Consider the following 18,693-nt stretch of genomic DNA (forward strand, 5'->3'; position numbering starts at 1 on the left):
CTGTCTCCACCTGTCAGCAAATGCTAATAAAAATAGATCTTTAAAAAACAGTTCAAACATCAAATTTTCTGAGAAGCTTTGCCTGACTTTCCAAACCTAAATAGAAAAATTAATGAAAAGGGAAGAAATGATGTGGCTGGGCAGTGGATGCCTCAAGAGCGTGCAGGATTAGACTTACCTATGTGGAAAAAGGGGAGCACTGGTGGCGCAGAGGTTAAGCGCTGGACTGCTCACCAAAAGGTTGGTGGTTTGATCCCACCCGCCGCTCCGTGGGAGGAAGATGGGCCAGACAGGGCACTTCTACCCTGTCCTATGGGGTCGCTATGAGTCGGAATCGACTCGCCGGCACTGGGTTTGGTTCATGGGGGAACAGGCACTGACAAGATGAAGGGAAGAAGTTTGAATAACTTCCCTACTTCAGAGTTTAGCCCGTGACATGTCTGCTGTCGGGCACAGGAGGAAGCCGCGATTCCCCTGACACACCCTTGCGGTCTGCCCTTGTCCACATCTTCACAGAGGAACCCCGGGCACCCAGGAACACACACAGCTCTGCCTCAGTTCTGGCAGCTCCTCCAGGTCACCGAGGCAGAGGACACTGCCGGTCCCCTTCGCAGCCCCTCTCGGCCTGCCCGGGGAGAACGGCCCAAGCCCGGCACCTAGACGTGAGCCGCAGTCTCTCCGAGTTCCCGCCGGCGGGACGCCAGGACAGCCACCCGCAGCGCGCCCCCGGGCCGTCCGGGAGCCGCTCCCGCGCCGGGGACGCCGCGGCTCGACCACGGCCCCTGCTCCGCCAGGTCTTTCCGGTTCCCGGACCGTGGCCCCGGGGTCGCTTTGCGTCTGTTTTCCCCACGCCAGAATCACTTCAGGGGCAGGCGGGGACCCCGAGCTCCCCTCAGCTCAGTTGACGCCGCAGCTCTCCCTCCCGCCCACACTCACCTCTTGCTGAGGGGCCGGACCCTCAGGGCCACTCGCACGTTCGCCATCCCTCGGCCACGGCCCAAGCCAGGCAGGGCGGTCCGGCGGCTGCATCCTTGGCCCCAGCCCCAAGCCTGGCGCCAGCCCTGCCCCGCCCTCCGCACGCGCCTCCCCGGACGGCCGCGCCCACACGCGCGCCGCAGCCCCAGTGGGGCGGGGCCTGCAGAGCGGCGGCCAATCCTGAATCCGGTGGGCCCGAGGACTCCCGCCCCCGCCCCGAGCGCTCCGCCCCACATATTTCTAGGGACGCCCCTGCCCTGTGTGCGCTGCGGCCCAGACGAGGCGGTGCCTGCCGACCTGCAGCCAATCCCGAGGCTGGCGGGCGGGAGGCCGCCCGGCCCCGCCCCCTCCCTCCGCCCCACGGACCCCTTGGGACGCCCCCTCACTTGCGCGCGCCGCCTCCCGGCCGGGGCGGTGCCTAGCAGCGGCCGCCAATCCCGAGCCCGGCAAGCGGAAGAGCGCAGGTCCAACCCGGCCGGTGCAGGCTCCGCGTGCTGGGAGGGGGCGAGCGAGCGCGTTTCCCTGTTCTTGGATCGGCTGTGCATGATATAGAGTCACGTATATTCATTAAATTTTGGTTCACGCCCGACAGTTGATAAAGTACTTTGCTTAAATGTTTTCATTTACTGCGTTGACCTGAACTGGCAGCTCTGTGGTTAAATTTTAGGGGCCGAAATGAAACGGGAGACACCTGTTTCTGCTGTCCCAGCCAGGGAACAGTGTTCCTCTTTGAAGACGGAAGTGGGGAAGGGGCTTGGAGTGAGGGGAGGAGTCTGAAGTGAGCGCTGTCCGACGAGATGTTCTACCCTAGTACTAAATTATCTTCTCTCTCTGAGTAGACCTCAGGCTCGGTTTACCTGACTGACGCTTTTTAAGTCGAACTGCCTATGCTTTAACTGTGTAAGCTAAACAGGGAATCATTGCTTTGTTCGCTTAGGATTCACAGGGCTACAAAATTTTAGTTAGAAATTACAGGTTTATTTCAATATTTTGAAAAAGATTAAAACAAAAACAAAACAAGCAGACATATCAACATTCATAACATGAAAGATATATACATATATATAAACTAACACAGGAAATCACGTAATAAGGCATTGAAACCAAGGCTGAGCTTAAACAGATTTCTGATGAAATACAACTGAACGCTTTGCTCAAGTGTTAGGTGATGCTTAAGATATTATAACCACTCTTCTATATTCCATTTGCACAAGTCAGCAAAGTAGACTTCAAAACATGATCCCTGGTTGTTTCACCAGGATTTTTTTTTAATAATCCTATTTGCTTAGGAACAATTTACTCATCATATTTACTATGTTCTGAAGTTTTCTTGTGTTAAAGTGTGATGAATACACGGATCACTGACCCCATGTAATATAGAGAATCCAACAGTACAAAAATACATATGTACACTTTTTTTTTAATTTTTATTGAGCTTCAAGTGAACGTTTACAAATCAAATCAGTCTGTCACATATAAGTTTATATACACCTTACTCCATACTCCCACTTGCTCTCCCACTAATGAGTCAGCCCTTCCAGTCTCTCCTTTCCTGACAATTTTGCCAGCTTCCAACCCTCTCTACCCTCCCATCCCCCTCCAGACAGGAGATGCCAACACAGTCTCAAGTGTCCACCTGATACAAATAGCTCACTCTTCATCAGCATCTGTCTCCTACCCACTGTCCAGTCCCTTCCATGTCTGATTGAAGACTCTTACAATTCAGGAATATGCATGGTTAAAGACTGTCATGGGTTGAATTATGTCTTCGGGAATGGTTCCTGTCCTGGGCCAACAGAAGGTTTGGGGACCATGACCATATGTACACATTTTAAAGAGAACTGCAAGTCTGAAAATACAATAAGCCAGGGGTACATACACTACTGACACAAACCAGTACCTTCTAAGTCAGCTGTATCAGTATACACCTCCCTGTTACATGCACAATTAGACTACACAAGGTATCCGAGCACTTCATAAGGTAAACCTCTAAGGTTTTCTTAGAGTGTGCCGTTTTTCTTTACTTTTTTTCTCTGCCTATACCTAAGGCTGCCAGTGAATACCCCCCAGAATTGCTTAGTGTGTTAGGGGTCCCCAAAACTACTCCCAAGTTCAATGATTCGCTAGGAGGACTCACAGGACTCAGCATGTATCATCACACTCACAACTATGACTTATTACAGTGAAAGGATACAAAGCAAAATAATAGCAAAGGGAAAAGGCATGTGGGGCAAAGTCCAGAGGAAACCAGGCACAAGCTTTTAGAGTCCTCTCCCTGTGGAGTCATATAGCATGCACTTAATTCTTCCAGCAACATGTTGACAAGAAGCGTGAAATGTTGTCTACCAGGGAAGCTCATTAGAGACGCAGTGCCCTGGGTTTTTACCGGGGACTAATCATGTAAACACCCTCTACCTCACATGTACCAAAATTCTAGACTCCCAGAAGGAAACCAAGTGTTCAGCATAAACTACACAATTAGCCACTCTTATCACGTAGTGTGACAGGAACACTCCTGAAATCTAACTTGTCAGATGCCAGTCAAGGGCCAACCTTGTAAGCAGGTCTTTCAAAGTCAGGCTTGCTATGTTAACGCTTTGCTGCACACTTGGTCACAATTCCACAGGAATAACTGGCATAGACAGTTTCAGGTTCAAGAAGACTCTTACAATTCAGGAATATGCATGGTTAAAGACTGTCATGGGTTGAATTATGTCCCCCCAAAAATGTATCAACTTGGTTAGGCCATGATTCCCAGTATTCTGTGGTTGTCCTCTATTTTGTCATTATAATTTTTTGTTAAAGAGGATTAGGGTGGGAATGTAACACTCTTGCTCAGGTCACATCCCTAATCCAAAGTAAAGGGAGTTTCCCCAGGGTATGGCCTGCACCACCTTGTATCTTACAAGAGATGAAAGGGAAGCAAGCAGAGAGTCCAGGACCTCATACCACCAAGAAAGCAGTGCTGGGAGCAAAGCGTGTCCTTTGGACCTGAGGTTCCCGAGCTGAGATGCTTCCAGACCAAGAGAAGACTGGTGACAAGGACCTTCCTTCAGAGTCGACAGAGAAAACCCTCCCCTGGAGCCAGTGTCCTGAATTCAGACTTCTAGCTTACTGGACTGTGAGAGAATACACTTTGTTAAAGCCATCCACTTGTGGTATTTCTGTTATAGCAGCACTAGATGACTAAGACAAAGACATTTAATACTCTGTTGCCTGAGAAATGGTTAATTCACTCATGTCAATAAACTTTTATAGCTATTATTTGATCCTCACTAGTTTCACCGAAAAGTGGAAAGAAATTTTATGGGAAAAAAAGGAAAATTCAGTTTGGTCTTAATGAACCTGGAATCCTGGTACTTTAATATACAGAGGGTTCTTTCAGTATTGCTAGCTGCAAAGCCTATGAACACTCAGGTCACATGTCATTAGAAACAGACTTATGGTTATATATAAGTAAGCAACTGACGACAGTGGGGTTTTTTTTGTTGTTGTTTTAAGCAAAAATAAACAGGTGATGTTCATTTAGCATTAGTAGTTTGGACATGAACTTTAGAATTAAAAGGTAAAACAAAACAAAACAAACCCACTGCCACTGAGTCAATTCCAACTCATAGTGACCCTGCAGGACGGAGTAGAACTGCCCCTTATGGTCTCTAAGGAGCATCTGGTGGAGCCGAACTGTCAAGCTTTTGGTTAGCAGCCATAGCTCTTAACTACTATGCCACCAGGGTTTCCAAAAGGTAAAGGAGGCATTAAACTGTCATGTTCATGAAGATAATTTTACTCAGTTAATATTTTAGGGATACAAGAGGAAACTTCTCTTTGTTGCTCTCGCCACTTCAGTATATTCTCTGCTAGTTCTTCTGTCTCAGTTACCAAAATATCCATCCTTGCTAAAGCCTTGCTCTGTAACATGTGAAAGGGGAAAACAGGAGAGAAATTACATGTCTGTCATTAATTCCTCATCATTTTATCACAAATAATTATGATACCACTGGATCTTTTTCCAGCCCCCTAATGCAAAGGCTTCTTAAAATCCTGCTGCCTCACTTCTCAGGAGTATGAGTTCACCTCTCCTTTTGTCTTCAATTATCACCTCAATGCAAATAACCCTCAAATCTACGCTGTCAAGCCTAACCTTCCTAAAATTCCGTCCCACATTTCAGTCTGTTGGAATTCTCCATCCAGACAATGTATCAAATTCAATTTAACTGCAGTTCAACAAACAGTGACTGGATATCTACTATATGTGCAAGACAAGTCAAAAACAAACTCGTTAACTTCTTTAATGCACACTTGATCATATTCACCCTCAAGTCACCCAGGCTAGAAACTTCTTTACCTTCAGTATGTCTCTTATTCAAAGAGTAGCCAAGATCTAGAAATTCTACCTCCAAAATCTCTCTAAAAATCTACAGAATCCTTTGTATTCCCATGCTTTAAATCCTTTGTTTGAATGACTGTAATCACTCTCCAAGTTTCTCTGTCTTTGGTTTCTCCACCTAACCCAGAGCTGCTCTCTCATGTGCACAGGATTCACGCGAGGCTCTTGTTAAAAGATGCTCGATTCTGAAGGTCCAAGGTAAATGAAGTCTGCAGTTCTCCGTTCCTAACAAGCTCCCAGGTGACGCTAATGCCGATGCTCCCTGCCCACACTGAGTAGCAAGGCTCAGTCTAATCTACCCACTGTTTTCCCCATAACTGCAGCACAGCTTTGATCATGTCACTCCCCTGTGCCCTTCACTTAAAAACAAAACATTCAATGTGTCCCCAGTACTCAGTGAAGTCTAAACGCTTTCCTCTGGTTTTCAAGGCATTCCAAAAACTAACCCTGAGCTAATCTCCCCCTCCTCAAGAGGAAACAGCAGCCAAACTGGAGTACAACCAACCACCTGTGCTCTCTTTCATGTCTTTGTTCACACTGTTGCTTTTGTATGATGCATGTCCAAATCCCACTGATACTTCAAGGTTCAGCTCACTACACACTCCTCTATAAAACTTCACTGAGTCTTCCTACCTCCCCAACCTACTCCCAGTGCCCCTAAGTTGACGGTCACCCCTTTGTTTTCTGCTCAATAGACAGCATCTTCTTTATAATTCTCTTCTGTACTTATTATGCAAATACAAAGATACAAAGGAGAAAGTATGTATTTTATAGCTGTCTCACCGAACTTTTGAGACTTTTCAGGGCAGGAATTGGTCTCCCACAATACCTGTGGCATAGCCCCTTACACAATGAAGACAACACACAATTATTAAATAGAATAAAAGAATGCAAGATGAGTTCTAAGGAAAAATGATGCAGAAAAGGAAACACATCTCGGTTTTTTAGATAATAAGTTCATAATATTTACCATCAAAAAGTTAAGCAAAGAGATCACACATGTGAGATTTTGATATACAACAAGGAAAGACAGCTAAAAATAATGTGAGGAGTTGATGAGGTCCTCAGATGCCATCGTTAACACTTACCATGTTCTTAAGATTTGCATCTATATGGGGGATATTTCTAATTGTTTCAAGATGGGTTTCTAATTTCTCAATGAAATTCACTGCCAACTCCAGCAAATGTACCATGTATCTAGGAGAGGGAGAAAAAAATGAACTTTTTTTTGGCTTATTTATTTTGTGTTCCCCTTCTTTTACTTTTAATTTGAAGTAACAGAATCACAATCAAGCCAGTAACAATCTTTCCATATTCATGGAAATAGTGATAAACCGGTCCTCCTGTTTCACCTTAAACAGGACCTAAGTGGTCATCCAGACAGAGAAATGGAAAGAGAGGACACCAATCACAGCTGGAGCCCAACCTAACGTTACACAAACCTCGATGTTCCATTCTTCTTAGGTAAGTAGGGAAGTGAAGGGTTTTCCTAGATAGAGCCTCACTCCATTCCAGTCCGTTCTTTCTCAGTGAAGAGTGAGGGCAACAAGGGCAAATGTTACTTCATAGAAACATGCGAAATGCTTTAAAATCATGACTCAGCTCTTCTTGATGCGCTACAACATACGTTTTAATACATATGTCTGAATACATCCATGAGAATTGGGGTTTTGTATTATATTTCACTACGAAGTAAAAACTCTGACGCTTAAGACACTGAGTTGCTCAGGGTCAGCCATGAGGCCCTGGTGGAGAAAGATGCCTGTTCTTCTGTTAGTGATAACCCACATCTTCAATTTGACAGTTATATGGACTGGGAGACTGACGTAAAATTTAAGTCATTTGCCCAAGGCTTTGAGGCACATAAACAGCAAAGATGAGAGTAGAACCCAATTTTTCTCTCCTTTGGTTGACATTATTTTCATCGGTCCCTGCTATAAGTCGGAATCAACTTGACAGCAACAGGTTTGTCCCTGCTTAAACCCCGTGCCCCTGCCCATCCATGCCACTCCCAAATGCGTTTTTATAGATAGGCAACATTAACTCAAATATAAACTTACTTTATGGAAAAGTCTACACATAATTTTATCTAGTTTGCTGCATGTATGGACCTAATTTCTTTCACAAAGTCATAGTTTTTAATTTCCAGAACACAACAGGCAAGAGGAACTCCTTTCTCTTCACCAAAGCTATCATTCTTTAAAAGCAAAGGATTTTCTTTCTGGTTTAACGCATCAGCGTTAATAATAATGCTAACAATCACTGATGTAATGTTTAAACAAAAACTATCCTCAGAGTAAAAATAATTTTTATTTTGCAGTCTTACCTGTGATAAACAGCTTCAATAGGCAAGTTTTCCTGGCATACAGGTTTCATCAGTCTCTGCCTGAGAGACCTCTTCTCTTTCAGCACTGCTTCCAAATGGCTACTCATGCTTTGCAGGGTATGACATTTCTCAGCTGTATAAACCAGAAACAGGAATTATAATTAGCAATAGAACAAGTAAGCTTTGGAATCACTTATCATTGCCCCTTTGCTCTGGTCTAATGCTGATGACACAATGTCAAACCCACCATTTCCCTCCTAAATTCTCCTTTTTGCTATTTTTAATACCAATACCAGTCTCAATGTCAACTACCTTCTTGTACTTTTCCTACTGACAACCAAATCCTGTGCTAAATTCTTTCTCTGTTTTTCAACCCCAACCCCAGTTCAGTTTTTATAGGTGGAGCCAGATTCTTCGCACAGTCTCTTTTCTTAAACCTGCCACTGATATGCTACATGGAACACTAAAAAACAAGGTCGTCTTACAAGCTATTTCTGAGTATCTCAGTATTTTCCCCAGAATTCAGTTAATGGCTGCCAATTGCTTCTTCTTTTAAATTCTTATTTTAAGAACATTTCGGACTTACTGAAAATTTTCAAGAATAATTCAGTGAACTCCCACATACATTTACCAATTGTAAGTTAACATTTGGGAATATTTTCTCTTTTTTTCCCTCTTTCTTTACACACCTATAAACCGAAAAGCCAAACTCGTCGCCATCAAGTCAATTCCAACTCATGGGGATCTCATGTGTTATATAGTAGAACCACTATGTAGGGTTTTCTTGGCTGTAATTGTTAACAGGAACAGATCACCAGGCATTTCTTCCACGGTCCTGCTGGGTGGGTTCAAACCACCAATTTTTAGGTTAGTAGTCAAGCTACTGTCCTCAACTCAGTCTTTTCTTCAAGGAGTTGTGTTTTCTTTTAGTGGAGAACAATATTTAGAAAACAAGATCTGGGTATTAAGTGTACTCATTACCAATAGTGTGTCATTATTCTAAACCCTTTCAGTGAAAAAATCCACATATACAGGTAGTTCCAGACTTACTGATGATGACTCCATTGTAAGTTGGTCCTGACATAAGTTGAATATTTTTTTAGTTTTCGTTATTGCTGTCTTTAAGTATCACTACCTTTATAAATTCAATCTCCATTTTTCTTTGGGAGTTCGGAACATTACATATAAACTTACATATTTTTATGCAAATAACACGCACCTTCTACGTTTGTTTGCCAAATGCACCCTGCCCCCACAAGGTATTTTCATAAGCAACATGCTTAAAATACAGCAGATATATTTTAATACATAAAACACTCAAATCAAAATCAAAATACATATATACATTAAAAAAACTACACAAATCATACAAATCTACCCTGATAATGAAGAAGAGTTGGACAACGTTGGCATTTTCTCAACTGTGGTAATAGCTCCACCTGTGGAAGGTTCTGGATCATCCGATTATCCCTGGGGATGGGGACAGTGTTTCTAGACAGAATATAAGTGAGAGCTGCCTGTATGGTCATTTTCTTTTATTCTTCATATATTTCGCGGTAACATTTCACTGTTTCCCAAATCTGCCTACAGAAATTAGCACAGCAATCAGCATCTGAGTGCTTGTTTTCAAGCAGCTGAAGCCCCTGGTTTAGCTTAGGAAAAACTCCAGCTAATTCCTTCACTGTAAAGTTTTTTGACACCTTTGCTCCTTCCTCTTCCTCATTACTTCTATCTTCTTCAGCATTTCTTTCCTCTTTGAAATCCATTAAGTCCTGATCTCTCAATTCCCATTCCTCGTGATCTATTCTATGAGCTGCTCCACATTGTCAATATCAAGTTCTAAATTCAGTGTTCCTGCCAACTGGATGATTTTCCCACTGCTCTCTTTCGCTATATTACCCTGATCAATTGCTTGAAGAGTGTTCACACAACTCAGCAATTTTTCCCAAATCCCCTGCATGCATTTTCCCGTAACTTCCTCCCAGAAAGTTTCAATGTTCCAGATACACTGAAGAATATTATAATTCTTCCAGAAATCGCATAACGTTACCATACTTCCACCTGTTGCAGTATCACCTGGGCAAACACAATCCGCAGGTAGTATGCCTCGAAAGTGGCAACTGCACCTTGATCCATAGGCTGAATCACAGCTGTCGTATCTACCACTTGCACCTCTTGATTTAGATCACCTACATAAAGGGGGGGAGTCCTGGTGGCACAGTGGATAAGAGCTAAGGCTGCTAACCAAAAGGCTGGCAGTTCGGATCCACCAGCTGCTCCTTGGAAAACCCTATGGGGCAGTTCTCTATCCTATAAGGTCATTATGAGTTGGAATGGACTTGAAAGCAAAGTGTGGTTTTGGCTTACATGAAGAGGATGTCCTGGGACATTACCAAGAAGCAGCAGAATCTTGAAAGCAAGGCTCTTTTCAAGGCAGTAGGAGCACAACTCTGGGATGAAACAATGTAAAAACCAGTATTTGGCTAACAAACAATTGTCACCCAGGACTTGGGAGTTGCTTCTGTAGTAGACCAGCAGCTTGTTTTTGTCAATGTTTTTGAGTGTTTGGGGTTTTTCAGAATGGTAAACAAGAAAAGGTTTTAATTTAAATGCAGCAGCATTTCATCCAAGCAGCAGCCTGATTCTGTTTTTAAATGCCTTGAAACTAGGCATCAGCTTCGTCTCTGTGAATAGAGGTCCACTGTCATAGCCTTTCCCAAAACCAGCGTGTTTTGTCCATGCTGAAAATCTGCTCTGGTGGATAGTTTTCATCTTATATTATCTTGTCTAGTCCATCCTTGAATTTTTCAGCAGCTTCAACATTTGCGCTTCCCGCTTCCCTAGTTATATTGTAAGCCAAATCTGCGTCTGAAGCAATCAAACCAGCCCTTGCTGCGTTTTTTAAGTTCTCGTGGTGGTCTTCTCCTTGATGTTCCTTCAGGTTTTCAAAAAGGCTGCACGCTTTCGTTTGAATCAGGAGTAAACCCACAGGAATCCTCTTCTGGATTCGGTCTCCTAGCCAAATCATCAACAGCTTCTCCACCTCATGGGCTGGCCCTTTGTTACAACTGTCGATTTTATGCCAATCGCTCCTTTAACTACCTCCAAAATCCTATTCTCATCCTTCAACGATTGTTCAAACAGTCAAATGAGACAGTCCTTCCTCGTGTGCTGTTTCACCGACTTTCCTCTCATTATCACAGGCCTAGGTGATCTGCATCTTTATATCCATGTCTACAGCCTTCCTCACCTTTTCTGGATTACGACTTTCAGTGGCATGACTTCTTTTGCCAGACATACTGTTGGGGGTAAGGAGCTCTGGTGGTGCGGTGGTTAAAGTGGTTGCTAACCAAAAAGTCAGCGGTTTGAAACTACCAGCAGCTCCCTGGGAGAAAGATGTGGCAGTCTGCTTCTGTAGAGATTCATAGCCTTGGAAACCCTATGGAGTCACTATGAATTGGAACTGACTGGACGGCAGTGAGTTTTTGGCTACTGTTGGGGGTATAAGCAGTAAAGGTGTTACAGTGTGAGAAACTTGAACAACTCAGCTTCAAGTTAACAACCGATGCTTCTGATGGTACCAGGCCTTTGAACTGATTTGAACCAGTTCAGTCATGACTGACGAAGTTAAACCCAAACACACACGAATTTTTACAATTTTTACAGTTCGGGTGATACAGAATGATAACCAGAATGGGAAAAATTACAGGTTGAAGCCCTGGAATGGGAGACTTGGGAGAGGCACAGTGAGCCCTTTCAGGAGCCTGATGTGTGAGCTTGGATTACTGCCAGCACTGTGGAGAGTGACACACATCCAAAGCTGTGTGGTTGGCGGCAATCTTTGAGCAGGCACCTTTTTTTCCAACTCTGCTCAAAATCCGAAAGCTAGATTTGGTTGCTATGCAACACGTACACTGCCCTTGTTTACTAGGAGGGAGATTAGTTTCCAGTAGGGGTTCAACCTGTAATTTTTCCCATTCCAGTTCACCCAAATTTTAAATATTTGGGCCTGTTCTGGTTTCACTTCCTCGGCCCTGACTGAACCGGGAAGAACATGTTCAAAGCTCAGGTGGTACGAAACACTGAATAACAGCACGCTACAAAGCCTGGTCTACAATGAAGTCGGCATCAGTGTCGTAACGATGAAGTTGGAGTCGTAATGGCTATCAGGCACGAGTGCAGTTCAAACATCATATGTCACTGAAGTTGAACACTGCCCAACTTTCTATGCATTACAACTCCTGACACCAACTTCACTGTAGGCCAGGCCACAGCCTGCTACACAGCAACAGGAAGTCATAGTGGTGAACATCTGCAGCGAATATATGAACGGGAAGTGATAGACGTGAACATCAGCAAATTATGTGCTGCGGCACTGTGTGTGGTGCATGTTACCAATGACAAGATGTAGGAAAAAGAAAAAAAACAACAGTTGTAAATGTGGTTCGTCATAACTTGAATACGTTGTAAGTCGGGGACTACCTGTATATTGAAAAATCATGACTTCATATTAGTACTTCTAATTCCAATCCAACATCACAGGGCTTTCCCTTGTTTCCCACTTCTGTACTGATATCTCCCTTCTTCCACATAGAGAACTTTGGCTCTTGACAACATTAATATTTATTCATTTGCTTAATACATGGGAAATAGTTTCTGAATTGCTATATTTACTACTACAACCTTGCTTGCTGAAAGTAGACTTGAAGCACTTAGGATGAAGATCAAAGACCACAGCCTTCAATATAAAGAAAACAAAAATCCTCACAACTGGACCAATGAGCAACATCATGATAAATGGAGAAAAGATTGAAGTTGTCATGGATTTCGTTTTACTTGGATCCACAATCAACACCCATGGAAGTAGCAGAAATCAAAAGACGCATCGCATTGGGCAAATCACTTGCAAAAGACCTCTTTAAAGTTTTGAAAAGCAAAGATGTCACCTTGAAGATTAAGTGCACCTGACCCACACCATGGTGTTTTCAATCACCTCACATGCATGCGAAAGCTGGACAATGAATACAGAAGACTGAAGAAGAATTGACACTTTTGAATTGTGGTGTTGGCAAAGAATACTGAATACACCATGGAGTGACAAAAGAATGAACAAATCTGTCTTGGAAGCAATACAGCCAAAATGCTCCTTGGAAGCAACGATGGCGAGACTGCGTCTCACATACTTTGGACATGTTATCAGGAGGGATCAGTCCCTGGAGAAGGACATTATGCTTGGTAGAGGGTCAGTGAAAAGGGGGAAGACCTTCAATGAGATGGACTGACACAGTGGCTCAAGCATGATGATGGTGAGGATGGCGTGGGACTAGGCAGTGTTGCATTCTGTTGTACACAGGGTTGCTATGAGTCGGAACCAATTTGACAGCACCTAACAACAATTGCTACAACTACTGCAGACAACAAATGTACTAAGCAAAGCTCAAGATTTGTTTGTAGTTCTTTTCCTTTAGACTGACAGTATATAGCCAAAGGATTATGTTCAAAGTTTATTTAGATTAGGACTTTTTTTCATCTTCTATTGTTATTCATTCTTTGAAATAATTGGGTTTGTTTGTTTTTGCCTCTAATCAATTTTAGGGTTTTCCCTTATCCTTTTGTTTTCTTTTTTGAATATACACAACATCAACAAGGCTTCAAAAATCCACACTTAGAAAAAGATACACTCAGAGAAGTGTCACTTCCTCTCTTATTTCTTTCCACTGTTGTTATTCCCACCTGTTTCTTTTTGCAGAAATAAATACAATAACCGTGTATTTTTATTTTCCCTTTTTTCTTACAGAAAAGGTAGCATGCTAACAATACTCTTCAGTACTTTGCTCTTTCAGTGTAACAATGTACCCTGGAAATCACTCCCTATCAGTTCATAGGGATCTTCCTCGTTCCACTGAGTATACGTGTGACATGACTAGAGTTTACTCAACCTATTTCCTAAGCATGAACATTTAGGTTGTTTCCAGTATTTTCTAATTACAAAAATTGCTGCAACCAATAAACCTGTGCACACATATTTTCATATTATCAAGGTGCGTGTTTAGGGTCAATTCCTAGGAATAAGATTGCTAATTCAAAGGACAAATGCAACTATCTCTAATACGAACAAAGAAATGGTCCGTTATACCCGTCTGTGGCCCCATCAGTTTCAATCTTCCAATACACATTCTCTGTTACAACCATGCCAAATGCCATTCCTTACATTCTCCTGACTTTAGGGAGCTCCCAACTTGGTAATTTTTCATGCTATTTGGACCAGTCAAGCCAGTAGGACTTCCATTTAAGCACAGAAATAGAAGCCTTTGTTTGCTTTGGGGCAATACCTAGAAAAATTATGGTCTATCATAATTTTGTTGACTATTACTTTTTTTTTATTGCTTATTTAAGGTAATCCAAGTTCAAATCCCAATGATTACCCACTTAACCAAATCACTTACCTAAAAAGAAAGGATGAACAACATCTGCTGTATCTTTTTCTAGTCTTAAGAGTTCAATTTCCAAGTTTTTCTATATTAGGAACAAAAGTAATATTTAGCTCATTCAGAAAGCAGCCTGAACAAAAGTCTTAAACTTTGATAAAAATGGACAGCTTTTAAGCCAGGAATTAAATGGTGTGGGAAGGTGATCTATTATGAGATCTCAGCAGACTTAACCTTTTCACTCTGGTGATCAGGTCCAGCTGCTGTTCCCACTACGACTAACTACTACGACTATTATCACTACTATCAACTACTACAAAGACATACCTGTCAGGCTGCTCTAAGTGCAACGGAATTGCTGATGTTTGAACACATTAAGTTTTTTTTTTTTTTTCTGTATTAGAAGTAGAACGTAAGAAGTCTAACAAAATTTACCTGGTAGATTTCAGCTTGAATATTTGTGAGCTGCTGTAATCTGGAGAAGTTCCCAAAGCAGGCAGCTGATCTCCTGGACGTGTTTAACACCTCCTGCTGGTGAGGGAACAGCGAAAGCAGCATTATGATGCAGAAAGCTTTTGTGTGCATGGAAACAGCATGCCCGTGGGTCTAAAATACCAGGGTATATTACGTCCAACAACGCCCCTGAACACAAAGTACAGAGTGAAACAGCAGCAATGTGTACTTCCTGTTGTTAAAACCTTCACTCTCACAAATCACTTGCCCAAATGCTGAAAAAACAAACAAGACTTTATGACTTTGTCCTACTATCTAAAGCAGTTGTAGGATACACAATAGAGTTGCATTAAATGCCTCATCAAAGGATTTTAATGCTAAGGGAGCTGGAGAACCACCTCTACCCTTCCAAATGACCCAGCTAGTCTCTCTGGTGACTCATTAAATGACCTCTATTGGATACAAGTCACTCGTATCATGCTCTTACTCTCTTAGACTAATGTTTGAATCTGGCCATAATTATTCTTCTAAAAAGAATTACGTTAAATGTTTAATGTTTTTTATCCTTCCAGTCCATTATTCTCTGCTATGCTACCCTCCCATACTTTTCTTAAGCTGCAGCTCATCTCAGAATATTTATCTTATTCATGCCGTGGCTTCATCCAAAATTTTCACTACCCTCTTCTTCCTTTCTAGAACGTCAGTACAAGAGAGAACTTCAGAGATTATACAGCAAACTGTAGCCCACAAACCAGATGCAGCCCTCTGCCTGTTTTATACCGCCCGTGAGCTAAGAATGGTTTTTATATTTCTTAATTATTTTTTTAAAAAATCAAAAGAAGAATGATATTTTGTGACATATGAAAATTATATGAACTCTAAATTTCAGAAGCCAAAAATAAATTTTACTGGAACACAGCTTCTCTCATTCACTTACATATTATCTCTGGCTGCTTTTGTGCTATAACAGCAGAACTAAGTAGTTGTAACCCTACAGCCTGCAACACCTCAAACATTAACCCATGATAATCAACTGCACAACCATTTTTTGAGGTAGAAAATGGAAGACACAAGGATGAATGAAACAAGTTTCCTACCCTCAAGAAGCTCATGATGAAGCAGCCCCCACAGAGCACTAAGGTAACATCGGGTAAAACCAGGGGGCAACGCCCAGCCCTGAAGGGGGCTTGCTGGGTGTGGCTTTCCCAACTGAAAACATGATCACAGATACACAGAAGGGAGGTGAGTCATAACCAGAGAGAGGGGACTGCGCCTCCTGGTGGACAGACTCATTAGTACATGATATAGTGCCTGAGTGGCAGTGTCTGCTGGTGGACAGACTGACAACAGTGTATTCTCTGTTGTGTTTGGGAGAGATTGAAGTTGAAAAACAAGATTTGGAACTCTGGAATCCTAATTAAACTAGGGACAGAGAAGGCACTATCACAGAGAGGGAGAGGTAACATTAAGCAAAGGTCAAAGACTCTGCCTACGTAACAGCTTCTTGCATAAAGAAATGTGGGCAAATATATCAAATATGGAGGAAAACTTAAAAAGTTAACACCCTCAAAAATTCCAATGCCCCAACAAAAAAATCACAAGACACAAAGAGAACAGAGGAGCAATAGTGGATCCAAATGAACATAACTAAGTGAAAGTGCATCTAGGGAAAAAAGGAAAAAAAAGGGGGGGTGAATATAGTACAACACTGAACATATTAAAGAACTAAGGGAAAACATAGACAAAGAGCTAAAAAGAAATAAGGAAAACAACGCAAGAACAAAATGAGGATCTAAAAAAAGGTATCGCACTGAAAGGGACAGTAAGTGAAATGAGAAACACAACGGAAGGACTTACCAACAGATTTAACCAAACGGAAGAAAGAGTCAGCAAATTAGAGAATAAGATAGTTAAAATGACAGACGCTGAAGAGCAACAAGAATGGAGGTCAAGAAGGCTGAGCACAGTTTAATAAAATTACGGGACAACAACAGACCTAGTATATGCATCATAGAAATTCCAGAAAGAGATGAGAGAGAGAACGGGACAGAAAGAATATCAGAAGAAATACTGACAGAAAATTTCCCCGCTTTAACAAAGCACATGAATCTACAAATCAAAGAAGCTCAAAGAACTCCAAGCAGGGTAAACCCAAACAGATCTACACCAAGACATATCATAGTTAGACTCTCAAAAATTAAAAATAAAGAATCCTAAAAGCAGTGAAAGAGAAGCAAACAGTCACATACAAAGAATCCCCAATAAGACTAAATGCCAATTTTTCCTCACTGGAGGCCAGAAGATAATGGAATGATACACTTTAACTGCTGAAGGAAGAAAAAACAAAACAAACTCCTAACTAAGAATATTAAACCCAGGAAAACTACCCTTCAAGAATGAAGGTGACATTAAAACATTCCCAGACAAACAGAAGCTCAGAGTACATATCCACTAGATCGGCCCTACAAAAAATACTAATGGGAGTTCTATAGACGGAAGGGAAGGGACACAAGAAAGTAATTCAAAGCTATGCATGAAAAGAAAGACCCCTAAAATAAGGGAAAATATGTGGACAAGTATAAGGGCTAGAAATAAGGTATTCATGCTTGATAATTCTAAATTTTTTATCCTTCATGTCTTTTAATAACAAATATATAAAAGGCAAGGATAAAATTATGTTACAGGGCACATCAAATATAAAGACATACTTAGTGATAACAAAAAAGCAGGCGAGAGAAATGGTACAAATAAAGAATTTCTTGTATGTTACTGAAGTTAACTTGGTACCAACTAACCCTAGAATGTTATAAATGTAAGCTGTTAAATGTCATATTCATGGTAACCACTAAAGAAAATATATTCAAAAGCATACACAAAAAGAAAGGAGAAGGGAACTAAAATGACTCAGTACAATAAACCAACAAAACACAAAAGCAAGCAGTACTAAAGGACAAAAGATAAAGAACACGAGAGGTGGAACCAAGATGGCGGAATAGACAGACGCTTCTGGTGAGCCCTCTTTACAACAAAGACCCAGAAAAACAAGTGGAACGAGTATATCTGTGACAAGCTGGGAGCCCTGAGCATCAAAGGCAAGCTTAGACAATGAACTGAGGGGCAGGGGGAGGAAGAGACTGTTCAGAAGTGGAGAGGAGTTAGGGACCTGAATTGCGGGGAGCCCTCAGGCACCATTCCCAGAGTGGCTGCGGTGGGTTGGTATTAGCGTTTGGCAGCAGTTTCTTCAGGGAGAAGTAGCCAGCCACACAGCCCACTCACATCTCCGGAACCTGAGCAGAAGGGCACTCTCGGCAAAAGCTAAGTACTTGCACATATTTTACCGCGTCCGCGCCCTCCCGACCCCCAAGCTGGCTTCAGAGGCCAAATCCCTAGGCCTGAGATAGACCCTGGTGAGCACCTACAGCCACCCTCCCGGACTTGGGGGAGGAAAAAATTTGCAATTGGGGGGAAAAGATACCAGGAGAGCTCAGGGCAGAAGCAGCTCCTGTCCAGGCGTAATCCATTCGTGGACCTTGAGCACCTTTCCCTTCTGCATGGACCTGTGTCGGCCTATTTCGGGAGAACAGGCCCTTGTTGGCAAGCTCCAACCATTTCAGCTGTGCGGTGCAGAGGTGGGTGTTTGACGTTTGACATTGCTTTCCCTATTAAACAGAGTCCTCACCTACCCACATCAGGGACCTAGGACTGGTAGCTCCACTCAGGTCACCCAGCCACCCACGAAAGGGCTCCAAAGATAACTGGTACCTCCCATTCCTTACAACCAAAAACTTTGGGTGCCCATGGTCCCTCTGCAGAAGCCACCACCAGCACGCTCTAGGAAACAGAGACACGTTTTCCTCAGAGACACTTGGGGATCGGTTCTCAGTCCCCTGCCTTGTTCAGAGCATGATCCCCGGCTGCAATCAGATACCGGTATATACGCCAATCACCCCTGCCCCTCTAAAACTGTAGGACAGAGCCTGTACCACACACTTGATATCAGCTACCTGGAAACCTGAGCTGAATTCATACAAGAAAACTAAATGGACTCCTAGACTGATATACCTGATAAAGGCTCTAGCCAGCTGGGGACAGGACATCAGAGCTCCAAAGGAGAAAATAATCAA

At 42.6% G+C, this 18,693-nt stretch overlaps 1 protein-coding gene across 3 annotated transcripts in view; it reads right to left on the reverse strand.

The window, feature by feature from the left end:
* Positions 1-1,953: 1,953 nt before the first annotated feature.
* HAUS2 (HAUS augmin like complex subunit 2) overlaps positions 1,954-18,693 on the reverse strand; it is a 28,201-nt gene continuing 11,461 nt past the window's right edge. The window contains exons 2-6 of one of the 3 annotated variants that reach the window (XM_049897775.1): positions 14,552-14,644; positions 14,135-14,204; positions 7,689-7,821; positions 6,451-6,559; positions 1,954-4,884 (exon numbers count right to left, since the gene is read on the reverse strand). In XM_049897775.1, coding sequence (XP_049753732.1) covers positions 4,759-4,884; positions 6,451-6,559; positions 7,689-7,821; positions 14,135-14,204; positions 14,552-14,644 — 531 coding nt within the window. In that variant the 3' untranslated portion in view covers positions 1,954-4,758. Of the gene's footprint in view, positions 4,885-6,450; positions 6,560-7,688; positions 7,822-14,134; positions 14,205-14,551; positions 14,648-18,693 lie in introns of all 3 variants that reach the window. The other 2 variants (XM_049897776.1, XM_049897774.1) reach the window with 2 other exon arrangements.

This window comes from Elephas maximus, chromosome 10 (genome assembly GCF_024166365.1).
Source record: "Elephas maximus indicus isolate mEleMax1 chromosome 10, mEleMax1 primary haplotype, whole genome shotgun sequence".
NCBI classification, from domain to species: Eukaryota; Metazoa; Chordata; class Mammalia; order Proboscidea; family Elephantidae; genus Elephas; species Elephas maximus.